The 21654-nt window shown below is 40.6% G+C and overlaps 1 protein-coding gene and 1 pseudogene across 1 annotated transcript in view; both read right to left on the bottom strand.

Moving 5' to 3' along the window:
• Positions 1-761, bottom strand: part of LOC119909391 — a 53374-nt pseudogene extending 52613 nt beyond the window's left edge.
• The window catches only part of LOC119909373 (NLR family CARD domain-containing protein 3-like), a 175128-nt gene that overhangs the window by 61461 nt on the left and 92013 nt on the right, over positions 1-21654 (bottom strand). The window contains exon 10 of the mRNA XM_038727572.1: positions 10367-10540. Coding sequence (XP_038583500.1) covers positions 10367-10540 — 174 coding nt within the window. The remainder of the gene's footprint in view (positions 1-10366; positions 10541-21654) is intronic.

Below are 21654 nucleotides of genomic sequence, written 5' to 3'. Positions count from 1 at the left end.
GTGTCTCTGGTAGTGAGTTTTCAGCTGAATCTGCAGTTTGTCAGCGATACAGAGTTTTATAGCGACTTTCAGTTGTTGTTTATCTGTCCAGCTGCATCTTTACTGTTAGTAGCTCAAAACTAAACTTCATTCACCTCCATTGAGCAAGAGGAGGCTCCATAGACAATGTTCTTATACATTCTCAAACCTGCATCCAGCTGTTTGTAGATTTTAACCGTGGTTTTGATATTTGGACTAAGATCTGCAAATGTAAGACCAGTTTGAAAAAAGTGAAGAGTTAAGAACATGAAGTGATCAAAACAAAGACACCAAACCTCATCTCAGGAGAGACACAAACATTTAACATGCTGACCTTTGATCAGCAGAGTGGTGTCCACCTTTGAAGTCAAGAGGATTTTCCATAGACCAGTCACTCTTCATGGACACACAGCTGGGTCCAGGTCCAGGTCCAGGTCCAGGTCCAGCAGAGTCCGGTCCCTGCTGCTGCTCTGGGCTTCAACACAACACACAGAGCTTTGAGAGTGAATAATGATGGTGGAGTGATTTGAGTCCTGGACAGTTAGAGATCCTCATCTCACCTCTGAGCTTTGGTCTGGCTGTCATGTTCCCCACACAGAGTGCTTTTAGAGGGAGGGACTCCCTCCTCTCTGTCCTCACACTGATTCATAGCAGAGCCCACACCTTCACACAAACACAACAACATGCTGAGAGAGCTGCACTCATTCATTACAACAAGCTTTACATCTCAGGACACTTTAGTTCTCCTTCCTCTCAGTAACATGACACAAATATTCAGGGTCGACAGAAACCTTGTTGGAGCCCTAAACAGGATCTGATGACCCCAAAATGTGTTACACAGCCCCCAGATTCACCCAGAGTTCAGTATGTTGAACACAAAATATCAGATGTATTAGACTGTCAAGATTTGTTACAGTACACCCAAACATCACTGTTTAAATCCTGATCCTGGTTATCAGACATTTACAGATTCCTCTGGTTGGATTCTTCTGAATTCACTTCAGGTCAACTTCTCACCCAGTGCATGCTGGGAGTAGTATCACCCTGAGACCTTTTTAAAACAGCTGGACTTTAACTCGTGCAGCTGGTTAACAGCTGTGATGAAATTAAACTTTATTTTTTAAATGACAATCGGAGCTCTGTAGAAGTTATTTTTTGTAAATAAACTTGTTTTTATCTGCATTTTGTAATACAATGTAAACTCCAGATTTATATGTTGGTTCTTTTTAGATCAGCAGTGTTTGTACATATTTAACACAATAAAGTGTCAGTTAAACAGAAACCTGAGATTACTGCTCATTCAGGGTTCCCACGCGTCCTGGAAAACAGCTGACCAATTATCCAGTCATGGAAAACTCATGGAAAATAAGAGAAACTAAAATGGTCTGGAAAATTATTTTAACATTATGTTGCAGCAGCGTTGTGAACACACCTCTGAGTCAGGTCACATGCAGCACAGGTTGGTGACATTAATTCTAGTGAAAGTTTCATGATCCTCCAAAGGTAAATATTAGTCGCTGCTGGTGCTAACTGTGGTAGTTTTATCAGGTTTTTCTTTTCTTCTCAGCTGGTTTTAAACGGGTGAATAATGTTAAACACTAGCTTGATTTGCCTGCAAAGGTTTCAGGTCTGTGTTTCAGCTGTGGCGAGGAGCGATGGTCTCAGATGTGTTTTTGTAGAGAAAGTTGGAGAACAATGAAGAGGAAGCCGGGCTCAGAACAATGAACTGAAATGAAGTAGTCCAGTTTCTGACCGTATTACACTTGCACATCAATACTCCAAGTACTTTGTGAAGTTGCGTTGTGACAGCAACATGTCTGAAATAGTTTTTTGTACCGTTACTCTGCGTTTGGACTCAGGACCACAGAGACGTTAGAGAGCTGAGCTGCAACAGATGATGGGATTTGTTAGTACGTAAAATTGTAGCTTATTATTATATAACAATAAAGCTACAAGCAGAAATAATCGGTATCCAAGCAGGTCATGAAAAATGCAACATTTTCAGAGAAGAAGAGCAGATGCAGGGACTTCAGAGAGAAGTGATGAAAGAATTTGGACTTGAAGCCTTTTTTGTAGGCAGGTCCTGATCCTGTTTTTTTGTCCCCGGTACTGATCTGAGTCATTTCATATTGAGTATCTCAATCAGATTCTTGTATTTTTCCAGCACCACTGTGAGTGTTTATTTTTTAGGTGGCTTATGAAATTGGTAGTATTGAATGCAGCTCTTTTAAAGCGAGTAAAGACAACCTGCAAATATTGGGCTTTAACTGCTTTCCTACAGCGGTATGGACCCAAAATAAACACTTTACTGTGGTTTAATTGTAATAAACGGATCAAAATGATGCCGAAATAACTACATAATGATGCTGATTTGTTTAACATATGAATTCATGCTTTTCAGTCTGTCAGCAAGATGACAAGAAAACTACTTTTAAAATGCTTCTTTTCTAAATGGAGTTCAGATCGATCAGGGCTGCGTTATTCTAGATTGTTTCATTGGTAAGTACAACAAAAACAGACATGTTTAGTAAACTTACCAGGAAGTTCAGCTTCCTCTCTTAGTTTCTGCAAGCAGTCTCCTGTTTCTGTGGCTCTCTGCAGCAGACAGCTTGAGAAGCGCGAGCCAACTTAAATCCACTTTTTAATCCCCGAGATTAAAATAAAAAGTTCATTTCATCAAAGACATTAACTCTGAGCTCCCTTTCGGTTTCGGTTTAACGAGTGGCCACGTTTGTCGGTAGTGTCCTTCCGTATCGAGGCTTTGAAGCGTGTCTCGAGGCTTGTGTTGGTGACGTGTGTGGTGACGTTCGCAGCCCGCGAGCCGGTTGTACCACGTGACTGATTCAGGATTTGGGTTTGGCGGCGTTTCGAAAAGAGCAGCAAAAAGGAATGAACCCTCCTCAACATTTTGTGGACTTTTGATTTGATTTTTGATTTTAATTGAACACAATTAGATTGTAGCTACAGCTTATTTTAAATGACAAACATTTGATTACTTATGTCAGAATTGCTTTGGTCAAATAACTTCAAAGATTGTGATGAAACAGGAAATTTTTAGTTGAGTAAGACTAGCGGCAGTAAGAAAGTGTTTTTTGTAAGAATTAAACTGGGGGCTTTTACCCCATATTACCCTAATAATAATTTTCTAGAGCTCCAAAAAAAAGAGACCGCCGGAAGCTAAGCACTGTGGAAAAGTTATTTTAAATAAAAATGAATGAAATGTCTGTATTATCTAAAGTCATAAACCAAGTAACACAAGCACATTCACATCATAACCCTCTCCCTTGTTTCCACTTTCCCTTTTGACCCTGTCATTGTATCATACAGACAGACACCTTATTAGTAAGTTAATCATTTATGTATCGGCATCACAAACATCATTCATTAATTTATTCAATTCAAAGCTTTACAAACCAAAGCCATGATGCCATTATAATCACTTTAACTGTTTTACATGTATTGTCCACTTGATGGCACACTAGAGCAAATGAAGCACCGTGAAGCTTCGGCCCATGAGTGAACCAATTCAATGGAAACTTCAATGCTTCATGAAGCTTCGGCCCATGAGTGAACCAATTCAATGGAAAGCTTCAACGTTTCATGAAGCTTCGGCCCATGAGTGAACCAATTCAATGGAAAGCTTCAATGCTTCATGAAGCTTCGGCCCATGAGTGAACCAATTCAATGGAAAGCTTCAATGCTTCATGAAGCTTCGTCTCGCCATCACTAGTGTGAGGAAACGACCATTGAGTCACACTTTGAACTTTGCTGTTTGTCACGGAAAACGCTGAAAACAGGAAGGGGGCCAGTTGATCTTCTTGTGATCATCTATGGCGTGTTGCTGCCCTCCACTGCTCGTTATTCTATTCACATCTTAGTTCTTCTTCTATCTTTCTTCTTCTTCTTCTCTGGGTTTTATAGCGGGTCGCAACCAACTTGTTCAGGTGCATCCCGCCACCTACTGTACCGGAGTGTGTAATATCAAGGTGTTAGTACTTCAGGTCACAGGTTCAGTGAAGCCAAAAAAAAAACAAACAAAACAAAAACTCAACAAACAAACAAAACAGACTATATGTTATGGTCTAATCCTGTAAATTTGAACAAATTAAAGAGAGCTTTGCAGCACTCCCTTGTTTCCTCACTCATCCCTAAAATCCCTTCTAAATTCCATCCCCGTCCTAATTCATATATCTTGTCACGTAAGATGTTCCTCTCAGATTCATATTTACTACACTTCATGATGACATGCTCGACATTTTCGGGAACGTTACAAACCTCACATTTATCAGACACACATTTTGTCATTAAATAAAGCGTTGATTTTAACCCCATATGTCCAAACCTTAATCTTGAAAAAACCACTTCATCTCTTCTGCATTTCCCTTTGAAACCCTTCACCTTAATTGATTTCTGTATGCTGTAATAGTGTCTCCATTTAGTGTCTGTGTCCCACTTCTTCTGCCATACGTCACTCACTGCTTTTCTAATGAATGATTTGGCCTCTCCTTTTCCAAAGAGAACTTTCATTATTTCATCATCTTTTAATTTCAAATTGCACATCAACTCCAGCTCTTTGTATTCTCAGCATTATTGTACATATTTCAATCAATAGATCATCTCTTACTGTCTTTTTGGAATTCAAACTATACAGGGCTGCAGTGGAGTCTGAAAAATGACAGCTCTCTCAGGCCTCACCTCTTCTATCCACTGTAACCCTAAAATAATAGCAACCATTTCTGCTGTGTAAACAGACAGTTTATCATTAATTATTTTACATATAACTACATCAAACTCAGGTTTGTATGCTCCTGATCCTACATGTTCAGTCCCTGGATCTTTTGATCCGTCAGTAAATAATAGCATATAATTATAATAATTATTCTTCACATAATCTTGAACCAAATATCCAATATTATCCACATTACTTTCACTCCATTCTTTCTTCTTCTCTAGAAGCTTCAAGTCCACATTGGGCACAGGAAATATCCACAGAGGAACATTACCCCATACAGTATTTGGTCCATATTCTATGTTATTTAATCCATATTCTTCTGCTACTGCATTAATATTCCAGCCAAGTCCTTTACCTTTCAGTTGTTGTGTATATTCAGTCACACAGAACCTTTGTTGCAGGTTGTTCCTCTCCAGATCCTTTTAACTTGACCCAATATGCTAAACTTAGAACTTAGACAACTTAGAACATCTCAAATATAATGGCAGTTCATCAGCTTCTACCAGCAGTGCATCAGTAGGGGTTATTTTCACTGCACCTATGCTGAGTCTTAGAGCTCTGAACTGTATTCTGTCTAATTTTTCTAAAATACTCTTGGCTGCTGCTCCATATACCATACATCCATAATCAATACACGATTGTATTAAGGCCCTATAAATATCTAGTAGTGATTGTTTATCTGCTCCCCATTGGTAACCAGAAACTGACCTCATGAGATTCAGAACCTTTTTACATTTTGTTTCAACCAATGTTTTTCCCTCTTTTCCATATAGCCCCATCATCTGCATAAAGTGATGACCCAATATCTCTATCAACATTTAAAAAAAATTCATTTATCACGATGTTAAACAAAATAGGGCTTATAGCGCTCCCTTGAGGAATACCATTTTCAATTTCAAAATCCTCCGACAGAGCATCTCCAACTTTAACCCGGAACATTTAGTTAGACAGGAAGTCTAAAACCCAGTTGGATAGTCTTCCGCCAATACCCATTTCATGCATTTTTATCAGTAGTCCTTCTCTCCACATTGAATCATAAGCTTTCTCAATATCATAATATACTACAGCCATGACCTCTTTCATACTAACCGTCTTTTCTGCCTCATTGCTAACTTTAACTAAAGCGTCTACCGTAGATCTTCCTTTACGTAATCCACTTTGGTATTTGTTTAGCGGCCCTCTTTGCTCTAAATAATATGACAATCTACAGACAATTATCTTTTCCATCCATTTACACAAGTGTGATGTTAAGGCTATAGGTCTGTAGTTTCCTGCATTAGTTGTGTCTTTACCAGGTTTACCAAACGGTACTATCAGAGCACTTTTCCAACTATCAGGCATTACACCTTCTCTCCATATCTTATTGAACAGTTTTAGTATAATTTCCAAGACTTCTTTTGGTAATTGTCTAAACATAGCATAGCATAGTTGATCTTGTGCTGGTGCTGTATATCCACTTTCCTCTAGGACCATTTTTAACTAATGTAATGAAAAGTCCATGTGAAGTGCCGATACATCACTATCTTTTTTCTTAGTTACACCACTATTTGTTCTTAAAATATCCTTTTTCCGTTGTTTATGCATTTCATCTAAATGACTCCCACTATGTACACTTGCAAACTTCTTACCTAGTAGCTCAGCTTTCTCCTTCTTTGTAATTGCCAGGTGTTCTCCATCTATCAGCACTGGGATTTTAAATGATTTTCTTTCCCCACTCATCTTTTTGATCGTTGCCCAAATGTCACCCAATTTAACTTCTCTACCAACGGAGGAGCAGAATTGCCTCCAGGCATTCTTCTTGGATGACTTAAATATTTTCCGTGCCATAGCCCTCTTTCTTTGATAGTCAACCAAGTTATCTTGGCTCAAATGCTTTCTTAAAATTCTGAACGCATGATTGTCTTTTATAGCATTTTTACATTCATCGTTTCACCATGGAACTATTTTCTCATTCACTGTGCTCTTAGGGATGCAGGTTGTTGCAGCACTAATAATCATGGAAGTCACTGCTACTGCGCAGCTATTTACATCACCCTCCACTGATATTCTTTCAGTATACTCAGTTGAAAGTTCTCGGAATTGTTATGAAAACACCATCTCTCTATTACATAACCTTCCTGAACATACATATCAAAGTTCATGGAACACAATATTGGAAAGTGATCACTCCCTATGTTGGTATCGTTCTTTACATTCCATTCACATAAATTACTCATATTTACAGAGACTAATGTAAGATCTATACAAGAAACTGAATTTCTTGTAACATTACCTCTTCCATCATTAAGGCAGGAAAGTGATCTCTCCTCGATGAGTTCTTCAACTACTTCTCCATTAGTGCCTGTATGGTCTCTTCCCCACAGAGTATTGTGAGCATTAAAGTCTCCACACCATATTTCTCTACTATCAACACTTTCTGAGATCTCATGGAATGTTTGCATTGATAAATTTCTTTCACGGATTATAAAAATGGACTACTTTGATATTTCCTCTGGGACTACACATTTCTACTACTACACATTCATACTCATTTGGAACAGTTACCCTTCTATATGCTAAAGTATCCTTAATAAATGTTACACATCCTCCACCTTGTTTTCCAATTCTGTCACATCTAACCGAGCTGTAGCCTGGTAGGACAAAATCCAAATGTGGTCTTAACCAAGTTTTTTGTATACACATAATATCAGGTCTAACTTCCAGATCAGTTACAACCTTCTTGAACTCTTGTCCATTTGCAATTAAACTTCTGGCATTCCAGTGGAGGATATGAAATACCATAATGAAGCTAATCACCTTGAGACACTCCATCATAATTATTCGGGTTCAACATCTTATGAATCAGTTCAGCTGTAACTTCTGTGATCCCCAGTATCTCTATGGCTGCCTCTACAATTGTTTTGATTCTATCACTTTTTTTCTTCTGCTGTATTGCCACATTTACAGTCTTACAGATGAAAGCAACAAAGTTGGTTTTACCCACAATCAGCGTATCTTCATTAATATCCTTTATCCATGGATTTATTTCTGCTTGCCTCTCACTTGGTGTTGGAGATGAAACCTCAATTACTCATCTGTTCTCAGACTCTTGCTTTATTTACTACTTGTGTAACACTGGATCTGAATAGTTCACTTTCCTTCACTTTTTTTGCTGCATCAGCATAAGATACCTGATTAGTTACTTTATATTTCTGCACCTCTCTAGCTTGCCTTTGAACAGGGCATCCTCCAAAAGCACCGCTATGCTCACCGCCGCAATTACAGCATTTCGATTTTGTATCCTGACCACATTTTCCATATTCATGTTCACCTCCACACCTAGCACATCTTTGTTTTCCTTTACATTGTCCAGCAGTGTGTCCCATTCTTTGACACTTGAAACATCTAAGTGGTGCTGGGATAAACTCTCTTACATCATAACTCAGATATCCCATTCTTACTCTCTTTGGCAAAACTTTTTCAAACTCCAGGACTACTGACAGGCTATCAGTTTTCACCCCTTTTCTTTGTGTTTGCAGTCTTGCTCCATTGTCATTGCCAAAGGAACATCATAAATAACACCTCTAAGCTTTGCTGCATTCCCGGGGATATGAGTACTGATCCTTTCCCCATTAAGTCTTTCTGTTTTGAGAAACCTATCTCTTTGCAGTTGGTCTGTAGCAAAGACCAGCAGCCTCCTATTACTTGATCTTACCCATTTCTTTCTCAATTGGTTGTTAGTTTTAGTGCTCCCCGTTTCCTTGTCTCCACATCACATTCACACTTTCCATCAGGATGTTTACCAATCAGAGCCACTCCTCAGCCCACAATGCCCAAACCTCAGTCTGGATAAAAAGTACTGCATCTCTTCTCTTACATCTAAAAGCACATTTTTCTTTGTACTGAATAATATGTTCTCCCCTTCCTTTCATGTTCCAATGGATTTTACTGACCTGTTTATTATTTCTGTGTAATCTGGTGACCCATACTGTAAATTCATTTGAACTCTTTCCTCCTGCTCTGCCTTCTTTGCCACCTCATCTGCCTCCTCATTACCCTCCACACCCATGTGAACCCACAGAAACCTGCTTTGTGAATTCTACACAACACAAGTAAATCAGGCCTGGCCTTAGTTTTAGTATCTTTAATCATAATTAGAGTTTCTGCTGAGTCGCTACATATGACTGAATGCTCCTATTTGTTATCTTCAACCCACCTTAATGCCCAGAGAACTGCCACCAGCTGTGAAGACTGACATGTGGTCTGGAATCCTACACCCTTTTTTATAACCTATTTCAACCTATTTCCCGTCAGTATAGATTTGTAGGTGGCCTCCCCATGATTGACACATCCAGGCTTTTATCTCCTTTGTTTCTTTCCATAAAATATAAGTCAACAGTGGGATCTGGGATCAACCATGAAGGTATATCTGTACGACATGTTGGCGGACATACATTCAAATTCTCAATACCAATTTCCTCTGCCATAGATTTGAGTTTTTCTGTAAAGTTTGTTTTGACCCTTCTTGCTGTTCCAATACAACTCCTCAACAGGTGTGCTGCCTCAACAGTCTTTTTGTTGGTAGTTTTTCATTCTGTCCTTTTAGTTTCATTAAATACTTCAAACCAAGGTCACGTCTTCTTATTTCTAACAGCATCTCCCCTGTTTCTATTAATACAGCCGAGATTGGAGTTGCACAAAACGCCCCACTATGCACTCTAAGGGCTTTTGGTTGGAATATATCAAGTTGATTAATCAGTGAAGGGGCTGCTGACCCATATACCACACAGCCATAATCCATAGTTGATCTTATCATTGCTCTGTATATCATCATCACAGATTCACATAGATCAGCCCCCAATCAGACCCGGCCACACACCATTATTTCCACACATTTCAAAGAAACCAACTCAATATGCTTTTTCCATGTCATCCTTTCATCCATCCACATTCCTAAAAAAATTAAGTTTTTCACTTTTAGTCCTATTATATATTTGTAACATCTGTGTTGGCATTTTCTTTATTATGTCCAAATATCATGTATTTGTTTTTTCTGTAGATATTTTAAAGCCTCAATGATCAGCCCGTTCACTTACTTTCTCCAATGCAGCTTGTATTTGGCCAAAAACATATGAGAGGTTCCTCCCTCGCTTCCAGATGGATGCATCATCTGCAAACAATGAGAACCTAAATTCTTTCCCCACTCTTCCAAACATACCATTGACTAGTATATTAAAAATAACTGGGCTTATTACACTACCCTGAGGGGCTCCATTCTCTACCTCAAGCGCCTCTGATAATTCACTTCCCACCTTCACCTGAATTGCCCTGTTACATAAAAAATCTTAATCCAGTTGAACATTCTTCCTCTGATTACAACATCATAAAGTGCAATCAACAACCCCTCCTTCCAAAGCATGTCATATGCTGTTTCAATGTCCAGAAAAACTGCTACAGCTGCTTCTTTAAGTAAAATGTCAATATCTAAATCTAAAACAGCATCCCTGGAATCAGGAAAACATCATGAACTCTGTGTTTTGGAAAATCATGTCAGCAGGAAACTCCTACAGACCATTTTCACTAACAGGAACCTTAAACGAGATGAGGAGGATTTAAAAGAAACAGGTTATAACTGACCTGAGAGTTTCCAGTGTACAGCGTGGACTCTGGAGTCCAGCAGACAGCAGCTTCACTCCCGAATCCTGCAGGTTGTTGTTGCACAGGTCCAGCTCTCTCAGAATAGAAGACTTCGTGCTGAGAACTGAGGACAGAGCTTTACAGCCTCTCTCTGAGAGGTTACAGCCACTCAACCTGAAAAAGTTTTAAAAGTTTAAAGTTGTGCAATTTTAAATTTTCCTGAAATGCGAGAACACTGGTTTAGTTTCAACGATGGAGAGGACAAATGAAGAGGAACAGTAAACAGTGAACAGTAACGTTACTAAAACAACACAACATCAGCTCTGGTATAGCACCTTCACAACCTAAAACCTCCAGTGTGGGAGCATTTTTCTCTTCACTCAGTCAAAAAGGCTGTGAACTGTAACATCTCAACACCGGAGCATCTGAAGAAGAGGCACGTAACATTGTAGCTCTGTGGACGATGAAGACTCGTCTCCGTAAGCTACTAAGCAAGCTAGCTCCACAATATGTTACTTCGTGTCATGAGCTGTAACGTTTTCTACACAGTTTCCCTTGGTCACTTAATTGTTAATGGCGTTGAGAATAGCAAATAATTATGATACACAACGATCCTGTTCACTTTACAGATGTGCCCTAACTTCATAATCAAACGAGCATTAAAAGATGTATTTTTGAAAGTTGTATTAATTTTATTGTCTTGACTGTTAATTAGCACACGCCTTAAACAAGCTCAACTTTAACTCAAAAGCTGATAGCTAAATGAGAGATATTGTGTAATTTTGCAATTCGTAACTTAACTGTGCATGTGGTACCTTTTCACCTCAATGATAAAGTGATTCATTTTATTTCAGTTATAAACTCCTGGACTTTGAAGGTTCAGTGTGTAAGATTTAGTGGCATCTAGTGGTGAGGGTTGTGAATTGCAACAATCTTTCCAATCTACCACTGCCCCCTAACCTTTCAAAGAGCATAGGACAGCTACGGTGGCTGACAGTGCACACAAAGTGTCTCTTCTGAGACAGCAGAGAGTGGCCAATCAAGAAATGAGGTATATTTAGGTATATTTATTAAGAAATTATATTTACTAAATTATTCAGTAAAACCGTGTGTTATTGTGACTTGGCCACTGACAGACAACATGGAACTGCACACGCACACGCACTGTAATGCAGTATTAGAATTGAAATTAGCTTTTACTAAATTAAATTCTGTAGCCTGCTTGACACAGCTCTGAAAGAGCTGTCAGAAAACGTGATTCCGCTAAATGTCCTCTGCTTGTAGACACTGGGGAAATGAAAAAGCGTCCATAGGTTGATGGATGCAGATCAAACACAGACACAAAAACAATGCAGGACATGCCGTGCTCTAACATTCACTGCAGAATCCACTTGTTGAAGAGAGAAAAATTACCCCGAGGCGGGATTAAACCCTCAGTCCTTGGGTTGCGAGTCCTGCACTTTACCTCCGATGCAAAACTTATTTTCCAACCCCTGCTGTATATTATTACTACCTCTTCTTCTTCTTCTAATGTACGTATTCAACATAGCGATGAGTGTCTGCTCTGCCTGAATTCTACCAGAAGTAGAAAAAGAAAGTTAATGAATCACGCTGTGTAGCGCTGTTTGACCGTTTTCAGCTACTGTAGAAACAAGACGATGCAACATGGCGATGTCCTTGGAAGGGGGGGCCCACGGTTATGTAGAAATAAATGGCTCAATCTAAGGTAATAACAACATAATGGTTTATTATGTAAGGTCTTTACACAACACTGAAAACATATTATTATTATGGATCTTATTTTGCATTTCTGTCGATAGATCCTCAGAAATATTACACACCAAACATTGCAGCAGAATGTGTTTCAGCAGGTTATCTGCTCATATTCAGGTTGGCTAAGGCCTCAGTTTTTAGATGTTTATATTGCAAAATTCTACCAGCTACGTTACCACTCATCACAACTATCTGGACTTACAGCGCAAGATGCACTTGATTAATATCACAGCGTACGGCAGTGTTGCATCAGCTTGGCAGAGTTGACTAGCACCATTTTGCAGAATAGGCAACTGCCCATGTCGCTAATGCCACTGGCTGGCCCTGTATTTGTCAACTATAAAATTGAGCATTTTTGAAATTGCACATACATACATCTACCTACAGAGCTTTGTTGGAGGCTTTGACCACTGGCAGCAGCCTCAGAAGAGCCTCCTCTGAAGCAGAGTATTTCTTCAGGTCAAACACGTCCAGATCTTTTTCTGAAGACAGTAAGATGAAGACCAGAGCTGACCACTGAGCAGGAGAGAGTTTATCTGTGGAGAGACTTCCTGAACTCAGGGACCCACTGTCTCAGCTCCTCCATCATACTTGAAGTTCTTCAGTTTGGACTGAACCACCAGGAAGTGGATGTACATCTCAGTCAGGGTCTTGGGCAGCTCTCCTCCCTCTCTGGTCTTCAACACCTCCTCCAGAACTGTAGCAGTGATCCAGCAGAAGACTGGGATGTGGCACATGATGTGGAGGCTTCGTGATGTCTTGATGTGGGAGATGATTGTGCTGGCCTGCTCCTCATCTCTGAACCTCTTCCTGAAGTACTCCTCCTTCTGTGGGGCAGTGAACCCTCTGACCTCTGTCACCATGTCAACACACTCAGGAGGGATCTGATTGGCTGCTGCAGGTCGTGTGGTTATCCAGAGGCGAGCAGAGGGAAGCAGGTTCCCCCTGATGAGGTTTGTCAGCAGCACATCCACTGAGGTGGACTCTGTAACATCAGTCAGGACCTCATTGTTGTGGAAGTCCAGAGGAAGTCGACACTCATCCAGACCGTCAAAGATGAACACAACCTGGAACTCTTCAAAGCTGCAGATTCCTGCTTCTTTGGTTTCAGTAAAGAAGTGATGAACAAGTTCCACCAAGCTGTACTTTTTCTCTTTCAGCACATTCAGCTCTCTGAAAGTGAATGGAAATGTGAACTGTATGTCCTGGTTGGCTTTGTCTTCAGCCCAGTCCAGAGTGAACTTCTGTGTTAAGACTGTTTTCCCAATGCCAGCCACTCCCTTTGTCATCACTGTTCTGATTGGTTCATCTCTTCCAGGTGAGGCTTTAAAGATGTCTTCTTGTCTGATGGTTGTTTCTGGTCTGTCTGGTTTCCTGGATGCTGTTTCAATCTGTCTGACCTCATGTTCATCATTGACCTCTGCAGTCCCTCCCTCTGTGATGTAGAGCTCTGTGTAGATCTGGTTCAGAAGGGTTGGGTTTCCTGCTTTAGCAATCCCCTCAAACACACACTGGAACTTCTTCTTCAGGTTAGACTTGAGTTTATGTCGGCACACTGGAGCAGCAGTTCCTGAATGAAGAAAGAAGAAATGTGATTAATAAGTGGATGCTGCAGTAAATCTGATAAATGTAAACTTTAAGACATCAAGATGGTATTTATTTTCCTCCTCCATGAAATCTCTTCAGCTCATCAGCTGTGAACAGTTTCTGAGTTTCAGCCCAGAAGAATTCATAGATCTGATCCAAATGTGTGCATCATATTAACAGCAGAGTTTGAAATGGAAACTTCTCCCATGTTGCCTCCATTTCCTCTTTCCATCATGTTAAATCTGTTCAAATCCTCTTACTGCTCTGCAGACGCTCAGCCAGCTCCTCCTGCTTCATTCTCCTCAGGAAGTGCAGTGTGATCTTCAGAAATGCCTCTCTGCTGCTCCTCCTCTGCTGCTCCTCCTCACCGTCCAACACCTCCTCCTCCTCCCTCTCTAAGCATGCTGGGTAATCTGGACTCAGAACTCTCTGGAACTTCTTCACCTCGTTCTTCACAAACCTGCCAATGTTTTCCTGGAGCAGCTGGAACAGAAGAAAATGTAAAGTTGAACTGGTAGAAGTCAACATCAGATCATCTGTGACAGACAGAAAGCCTGCTGGTCTGCAGAGTGCAGCATGGAGACTGGATCAGAATGCTGCTTCACTATTTACTTTGTGGCTCCTGTAATTAGCAGTAGTAGCTGAGCTTGTACATTTACACACCATAAATATGGAGTCCAGGTCTGTTTGATGCTGCTGGGCAGACTGACCACTGGGAACCTCTGAGCTCTGCTCATCAACTCTGTGAAGAAATATGATGATTTGAACATATAATGACAAACAGTGTTACATGTGCTGTGTTATATCTGGTAGAAACAGATCCTCATACACCTATACCAGATCTTGGTATAAAAATGTATGATCTGGTCACTTTCCATGGAAACACCGCTGGGTGCAGGGTAGACTGGACAGGAGAAAATGCTGCTGTTTTACTCATCCAGCTGTGTCTCAGTGGACATCAGCGGACGAGGAGGCTGCTGAGGTCCTACTGGACTCTAACTGGACTTACAGTTACAGTAAGCAGCAGACAAAAGGGCATGCTCATACTTTTAATATTTTTACTTTCTCATGTGTTTGCCATTTGTTTTGCACTGTTCTTTGAACCTGGTTCATTTCTGTGCTGCTGATGTGACATGAGAATTTCCCTCTGGGAATAAATAAAGAGTCTATTATTATTTTTAATTAACAAAGAACAGTGCTGAACCAAGACCTACCTGAGAGCTCTTTTTAGGAGAGTCAACAAAACAACACAAACATTTAAGATTCTTACTTTTGTTCAGCATCATTATGTCCAGCTTTGAAGTGAACAGGGACATGACGGTCGCTGTTCACGGACACACAGCTGGGTCCAGGAGAATCTGGTCTCTGCCGATGGATCCTGAACAATGAAATAACAAATCAGATGTGTCCTCAAAGCAGATTTAATAGATATATTTATGTGTTGGTGTCTCTGGTAGTGAGTTTTCAGCTGAATCTGCAGTTTGTCAGCGATACAGAGTTTTATAGCGACTTTCAGTTGTTGTTTATCTGTCCAGCTGCATCTTTACTGTTAGTAGCTCAAAACTAAACTTCATTCACCTCCATTGAGCAAGAGGAGGCTCCATAGACAATGTTCTTATACATTCTCAAACCTGCATCCAGCTGTTTGTAGATTTTAACCGTGGTTTTGATATTTGGACTAAGATCTGCAAAATGTGAGACCAGTTTGAAAAAGTTAAGAGTTAAGAACATGAAGTGATCAAAACAAAGACACCAAACCTCATCTCAGGAGAGACACAAACATTTAACATGCTGACCTTTGATCAGCAGAGTGGTGTCCACCTTTGAAGACAAGAGGTTGGTCCATAGACCGGTCACTCTTGATGGACACACAGCTGGATCCAGGTCCAGGTCCAGGTCCAGCAGAGTCTGGTCCCTGCTGCTGCTCTGGGCTTCAACACAACACACACAGAGCTTTGAGAGTGAATAATGATGGTGGAGTGATTTGAGTCCTGGACAGTTAGAGATCCTCATCTCACCTCTGAGCTTTGGTCTGGCTGTCATGTTCCCCACACAGAGTGCTTTTAGAGGGAGGGACTCCCTCCTCTCTGTCCTCACACTGATTCATAGCAGAGCCCACACCTTCACACAAACACAACAACATGCTGAGAGAGCTGCACTCATTCATTACAACAAGCTTTACATCTCAGGACACTTTAGTTCTCCTCAAGGTCTGTGTCTTTAAATCTTTATTTCTGTCTTTAAATGTTTAAATCATGACCAGAGAGACACAGGATGGCTGATTTTACTTTGGTCCTTCTCTATTCCTGTGAGGGCCCCTGATGGCTGAGGGGCCCTAATCAACCTCTAAGTTCCCCTCCACCCTGGGCTGGCTCTGGTCCATCTAGAAAGGATCCTGGAGCCTCTGGTACAGCTGAGACCTGGGGCCTCATGTATAAACGCTGCCTACGTATAAAAAGGTTACGTACGCTGGTTTTCACGCACACGTGGGATGTATAAAAATGAACGTGATGTGAGAATGTGAAGTCCCTCCACAAACTTTTGTCTGGCTGTCAGTAAACTGCTAAAGTGCCAAAACTCACCAAATGTTTCAAAATAGTGTTTCCACTGCAATTACTGTGCAGATGTCAATGGAGTAGTCTATCAAAATCCTAATTATGTCTTTTGACAAAGGTTTGATCATGTATGTAGTGGTTTAATATCAAAATAAAATTGAATGTGAGAAAAATAGATCATGATGACTTTCACATATTTAATTTCACTTCATTTCACATGTTACCACTTTATCATGTAAACATTCAAACCAGCAGTGTTATTTGTGCTCGCACTAGTCAGCCATAACTATTCCATACTGCACCTTTCAATTGGAAAAGAAATAAAATAAGCCAAGTGCCAACTGCAGGCTGCCTTTCCCCGGTATTAGCCGGTGTGTTTACCTGAGGTGTAGGCCTCTTTAATAATAATGTTCGTTGTGATTAAAACCTGCTTTCACATAGCGGTATAATGTGAAAAATTTAGATTTGTTTTTTGACGGGGGGACGGGGTTTTACAATCACAATGCCATCGCCGATGGCTGACAGATGGCTTTTATACATGAGGCCCCTGGACTGTTCTAAAGGGTCTTCAGTGAAACCAAGTCCGCCTCAGTGTTGGAAGATGTCTGTATTTGAGCCCTGAACTCTTCATCCATGCACTTAACTTCAAAGTATTAACAGTTAAAACAGAAACCTGAGCCAAGTGGATCCAAGCTGTCAGACCAGTTCAGACACACCCTGCATGTTTCACTGATGATGTGAGCTCAGACTACAATCAGACTGCTGCTGATTCTACTTGAGAAACATGAACAATATTACAGGGAAATCTTTCTGAAATCATTGTTCTTTAACTCGGAGAGAAATTCTACAGCAGATTTCAAAGAGATATTTAGAAACAGCCAATCAGCATCAAGAAGCATTTCTACTGTCCAGTTAAACAGTGATCCAGCACAATGTGATCAAAGTGATCCTGATTATCAGACATTTACAGATTCCTCTGGTCGGATTCTCACCTGCTGAACTCACTTCAGGTCGACTTACAGACACTTTGCACCTTCATGTGTGGAGGAAACACTGGGAGAGAAGAAGCTGCTCATTTCTTCCTCGTCAGTCCTGGTGTCTGTGTGCATCTGATCTGAGGACGCCGTCACAGCCTCATAACTTCAGAGTCTAAAAAACATCAGAGTGACGTCAAAACCGGTCTAACCTGTGGCAGACTCCACCTCATCAGAAGTATTTTTATTTCCCTGTTCCTCTCCCTGACCTGAGTGGTGGGGGGGGGTTGTATGTTTGTGATCCCTTTGTTTTGTTATTTGATGAAGGCTACAAGAACAAAAGCTTTTATTTCTTAAATAAGTTTTAAATTTGGTCGTGAGATAGTGTCACACCTTTCCTTTAGAACATCTAAACCCAGTCAGTGTCAAAACGTCACTGATCAGATGTGTAGTTTCATTCTCTGTCCACTAGATGCTGCTAACTAACCAGCTGATGAGCTAAAGATTAGCTCAGTAAATAAATCTGTGATGGAGGATCAAGTCTCAGTGATCAGACCCACCATGAGGTTTATAGGGATTTATAAATGAACTATTTTAGAAAAACTGTTATTGATTAATTTCATTCTGCTGCAGTGATTTACAACCTAAATTTCAAGATGACTGGAGATAAGAACTGTAGGGAAACAGAGGGGAACCTCTGCAGCTGGATGTAAAACATTAAATAACATTTCCTGAGTAAGTCAATAAGTAACATTTCATTCATATAGCACCTTTAAAAACCTAGGTTACCACATGATTTACAGGAGGATATCAAGTTAAAAGCAACATTACAACAGTAGACAGCACAATAAAAACAAAAACAGTTCAAGGCATCACAAATCAAGTGTAGATGAAAACTCTCGTACTAAAAAGACAGCTGTGACTTTAAACACTCAGGAGATTTTGCTGATCTGACTCCCAAAGAAAGAGCTGAATCTTCAAAATGCTCGTTAAGAGCAGCAGGTGGTTTCCATGTTGATGATGACCACAGATTATATTCAATTCAATTTTATTTATATAGCGCCAAATCACGACAACAGTTATCTCACAGCGCTTTTCATAAAAGAGCAGGTCTAGACCGACCAACAGTTCCCACCAAGAGCAGCACTAGACGACAGAGGCAAGGAAAAACTTCCTTTTAAGAGGCAGAAACCTCGAGCAGAACCATGACTCAGGGTGGGCGGCCATCTGCCTCGACCGGTTGGGGTGAAGGAGAGAGAGAGAGAGAGAGAGAGAGAGAGAGAGAGAGAGGAGAGAGAGAGAGAGAGAGAGAGAGAGAGAGAGAGAGGAGAGAGGGAGAGGGAGAGAGAGAGAGAGGGGGAGAGAGAGACAGAGAGAAAGAGAGAGAGAGAGGCAGCCTACACAATATACACACACAGAGGTACAGACAGTAAAGGTGATGTTGCTATTGACTAAATGAAAAATGGTACAGATATTTATAGTAGTGTTAATGATAACAATCGTAATGTTAATGATTATAATAACAATAATAATAATAGGACTAGTAACAATAGTTGTTGCAGCAGAGGGTGTCGAGCAGGAACACGGGGGCAGCAGGTGACCCGCAACCACAGATCCAGACTCCACAGCTCCAGAGCCAGAAACACCTGCAGGAAGTGATAGGAGGAGAGAGGAGAGGGACGAGAAAGCACAAGACTACCAGAAAGGGGAGAAGTCGAGTAAGTAACATGCAATAATGGGATGAGGTTGCATACAGAGGGAGAGAAAGTAGAGGAGAGAGGAGCTCAGTGCATCATGGGAAATCCCCCGGCAGTCTAGGCCTATAGCAGCATAACTAAGGGATGGTTCAGGACTCACCTGAGCCAGCCCTAACTATAAGCTTTATCAAAGAGGAAAGTCTTAAGCCTACTCTTAAATGTGGAGATGGTGTCTGCCTCCTGAACCCAAACTGGAACCTGGTTCCACAGGAGAGGAGCTTGATAGCTGAACGCTCTGTCTCCTAGTCTACTTTTGGAGACTCTAGGAACCACAAGTAACCCTGCATTCTGGGAGCGCAGTGCTCTGGTGGGGTAGTAAGGTACTATGAGCTCTTTAAGATAAGATGGTGCCTGACCATTAAGAGCTTTGTAGGTAAGAAGAATGATTTTAAATTCTATTCTGGATTTTACTGGAAGCCAATGCAGAGAAGCTAAAACAGGAGAAATGTGATCTCTTTTCCTGGTTCCTGTCAGAACACGTGCTGCAGCATTCTGGATCAGCTGAAGAGTCTTAATGGACTCGAGCAGCCTGATAATAAGGAATTGCAGTAATCCAGCCTAGAAGTAACAAATGCATGGACTAGTTTTTCTGCATCATTTTTAGACAGGATGTTCCTGATTTTCGAAATATTACGTAGGTGAAAAAAGGCGGCCCTTGAAATTTGCTTAATGTGAGAGTTAAACGACATGTCCTGATCAAAGATAACTCCAAGATTCCTCACAGTGGTGCTGGAGGCCAGGGCGATGCCATCCAGGGAAACTATATCTTTAGATAATGCGTCACGGAGGTGCTTAGGCCCCAGAACAATAACTTCAGTTTTATCTGAGTTTAACATTAGAAAATTACAGGTCATCCAGATTTTAACATCCTGAAGGCACATCTGAAGTTTAGCTAACTGATGAGTTTCATCTGGCTTGATCGATAGATATAACTGAGTATCATCTGCATAACAATGAAAGTTTATGGAATATTTCCTGATAATATTGCCTAAAGGAAGCATATATAAAGTGAAGAGGATTGGTCCGAGGACAGATCCTTGAGGAACTCCATGACTAACTTTGGCGGGCATTGAGGACTCATCGTTAACATGTACAAACTGAAATCGATCTGGTCAATAGGACTTAAACCAGCTTAGAGCGGTTCCTTTAATGCCAATGAAATGTTCCAGTCTCTGCAATAGGATCTGATGGTCAATGGTATCAAATGCAGCACTAAGATCTAGTAAAACCAGTACAGAGACAAGTCCTTTGTCTGATGCAATAAGGAGGTCGTTAGTAATTTTCACCAGTGCTATCTCTGTGCTATGATGAGCTCTAAATCCTGACTGAAAATCCTCAAATAAACTATTGCTCTGTAGAAAGTCACACAGCTGTTTAGCAACTGCTTTCTCCAGAACCTTAGAGAGAAATGGAAGGTTAGATATAGGTCTATAGTTGGCTAAAACATCCGGATCAAGTTTGGGCTTTTTCAGAAGAGGTTTAATTACAGCTACTTTAAAGTACTGTGGTACATAGCCTGTTGATAAAGATAGATTGATCATATCTAGCATAGAAGTGCTGACTAAGGGTAAAACATCTTTAAGCAACCTAGTCGGGATGGGGTCTAAGAGGCAGGTTGATGGTTTAGATGAAGAAATTATTGTTAGTTGGTAAAGATTGAGGGAAGCAAAACAGTCTAAACATGTATCTGGTTCTACAGCTGTTTCAAAGTTTCCTGAGTTTAGAGATAAGTCGGTGCCAGTTGAGGGCAGGTCTTGGTGAATTTTGTTTCTAATAGCTAGAATTTTATCATTAAAGAAGCTCATGAAGTTGTAACTACTGAGAGCTATGGGAATACTTGGCTCAATAGAGCTGTGACTCTCTGTCAGCCTGGTTGCCAGCCAGTGTTGAAAAGAAACCTGGGGTTGTTCCTATTTTCCTCTATTAATGACGAGTAGTACGCTGTTCTGGCATTACGGAGGGCCTTCCTATAAGTTTTAAGACTATCTTGCCTAATTAAATGAGAGAACCAGTTTGGTGGAACGCCAATTCCTCTCAAGTTTCCGCAATATTTGCTTTAATTTGCGAGTTTCAGTATTATACCATGGAGCTAACCGTCTTTGTTTTAGTATTTTCTTTTTTAGAGGGGCTACAGAGTCCAGTGTCATTCGCAGCGAGCCTGCAGCACTATCAACAAGATGATCGATTTGGGAGGGACTGAAATTAGCATAGGAGTCCTCCGTTACTTTGTGACTTGATAATGAATTTAGAGCTGATGGAATCGCATCCCTAAATTTAGCTACAGCACTATCAGACAGACATCTTGTATAGAAATTTTTGCCCAATGGCGTGTAGTTCAGCAATACAAACTCAAAAGTTATCAAACAGTGGTCGGACAAAGAGGGATTCTGTGGGAACACCACTAAATGTTCAATTTCAATACCATACACCAAAACAAGGTCGAGGGTGTGGTTAAAACAGTGAGTCGGTTCATGAACACTCTGAGAGAAGCCGATGGAATCTAACAGAGAGATGAACGCAGTACTGAAGCTGTCATTCTCAACATCCACATGAATATTAAAATCCCCTACAATAATAACTTTGTCCGTTTTAAGGACTAAAGTTGACAAAAACTCTGCAAATTCAGATAAGAATTCAGAGTA

This window comes from Micropterus salmoides, unplaced genomic scaffold (assembly GCF_014851395.1).
Source record: "Micropterus salmoides isolate LMB-PRFRI ecotype aquatic unplaced genomic scaffold, ASM1485139v1 Ms_hic_scaffold_18, whole genome shotgun sequence".
Lineage (NCBI taxonomy): Eukaryota > Metazoa > Chordata > Actinopteri > Centrarchiformes > Centrarchidae > Micropterus > Micropterus salmoides.
The sequence above is the reverse complement of the archived record's forward strand: the minus strand, read 5'-3'. Positions and strand labels throughout refer to the sequence as shown.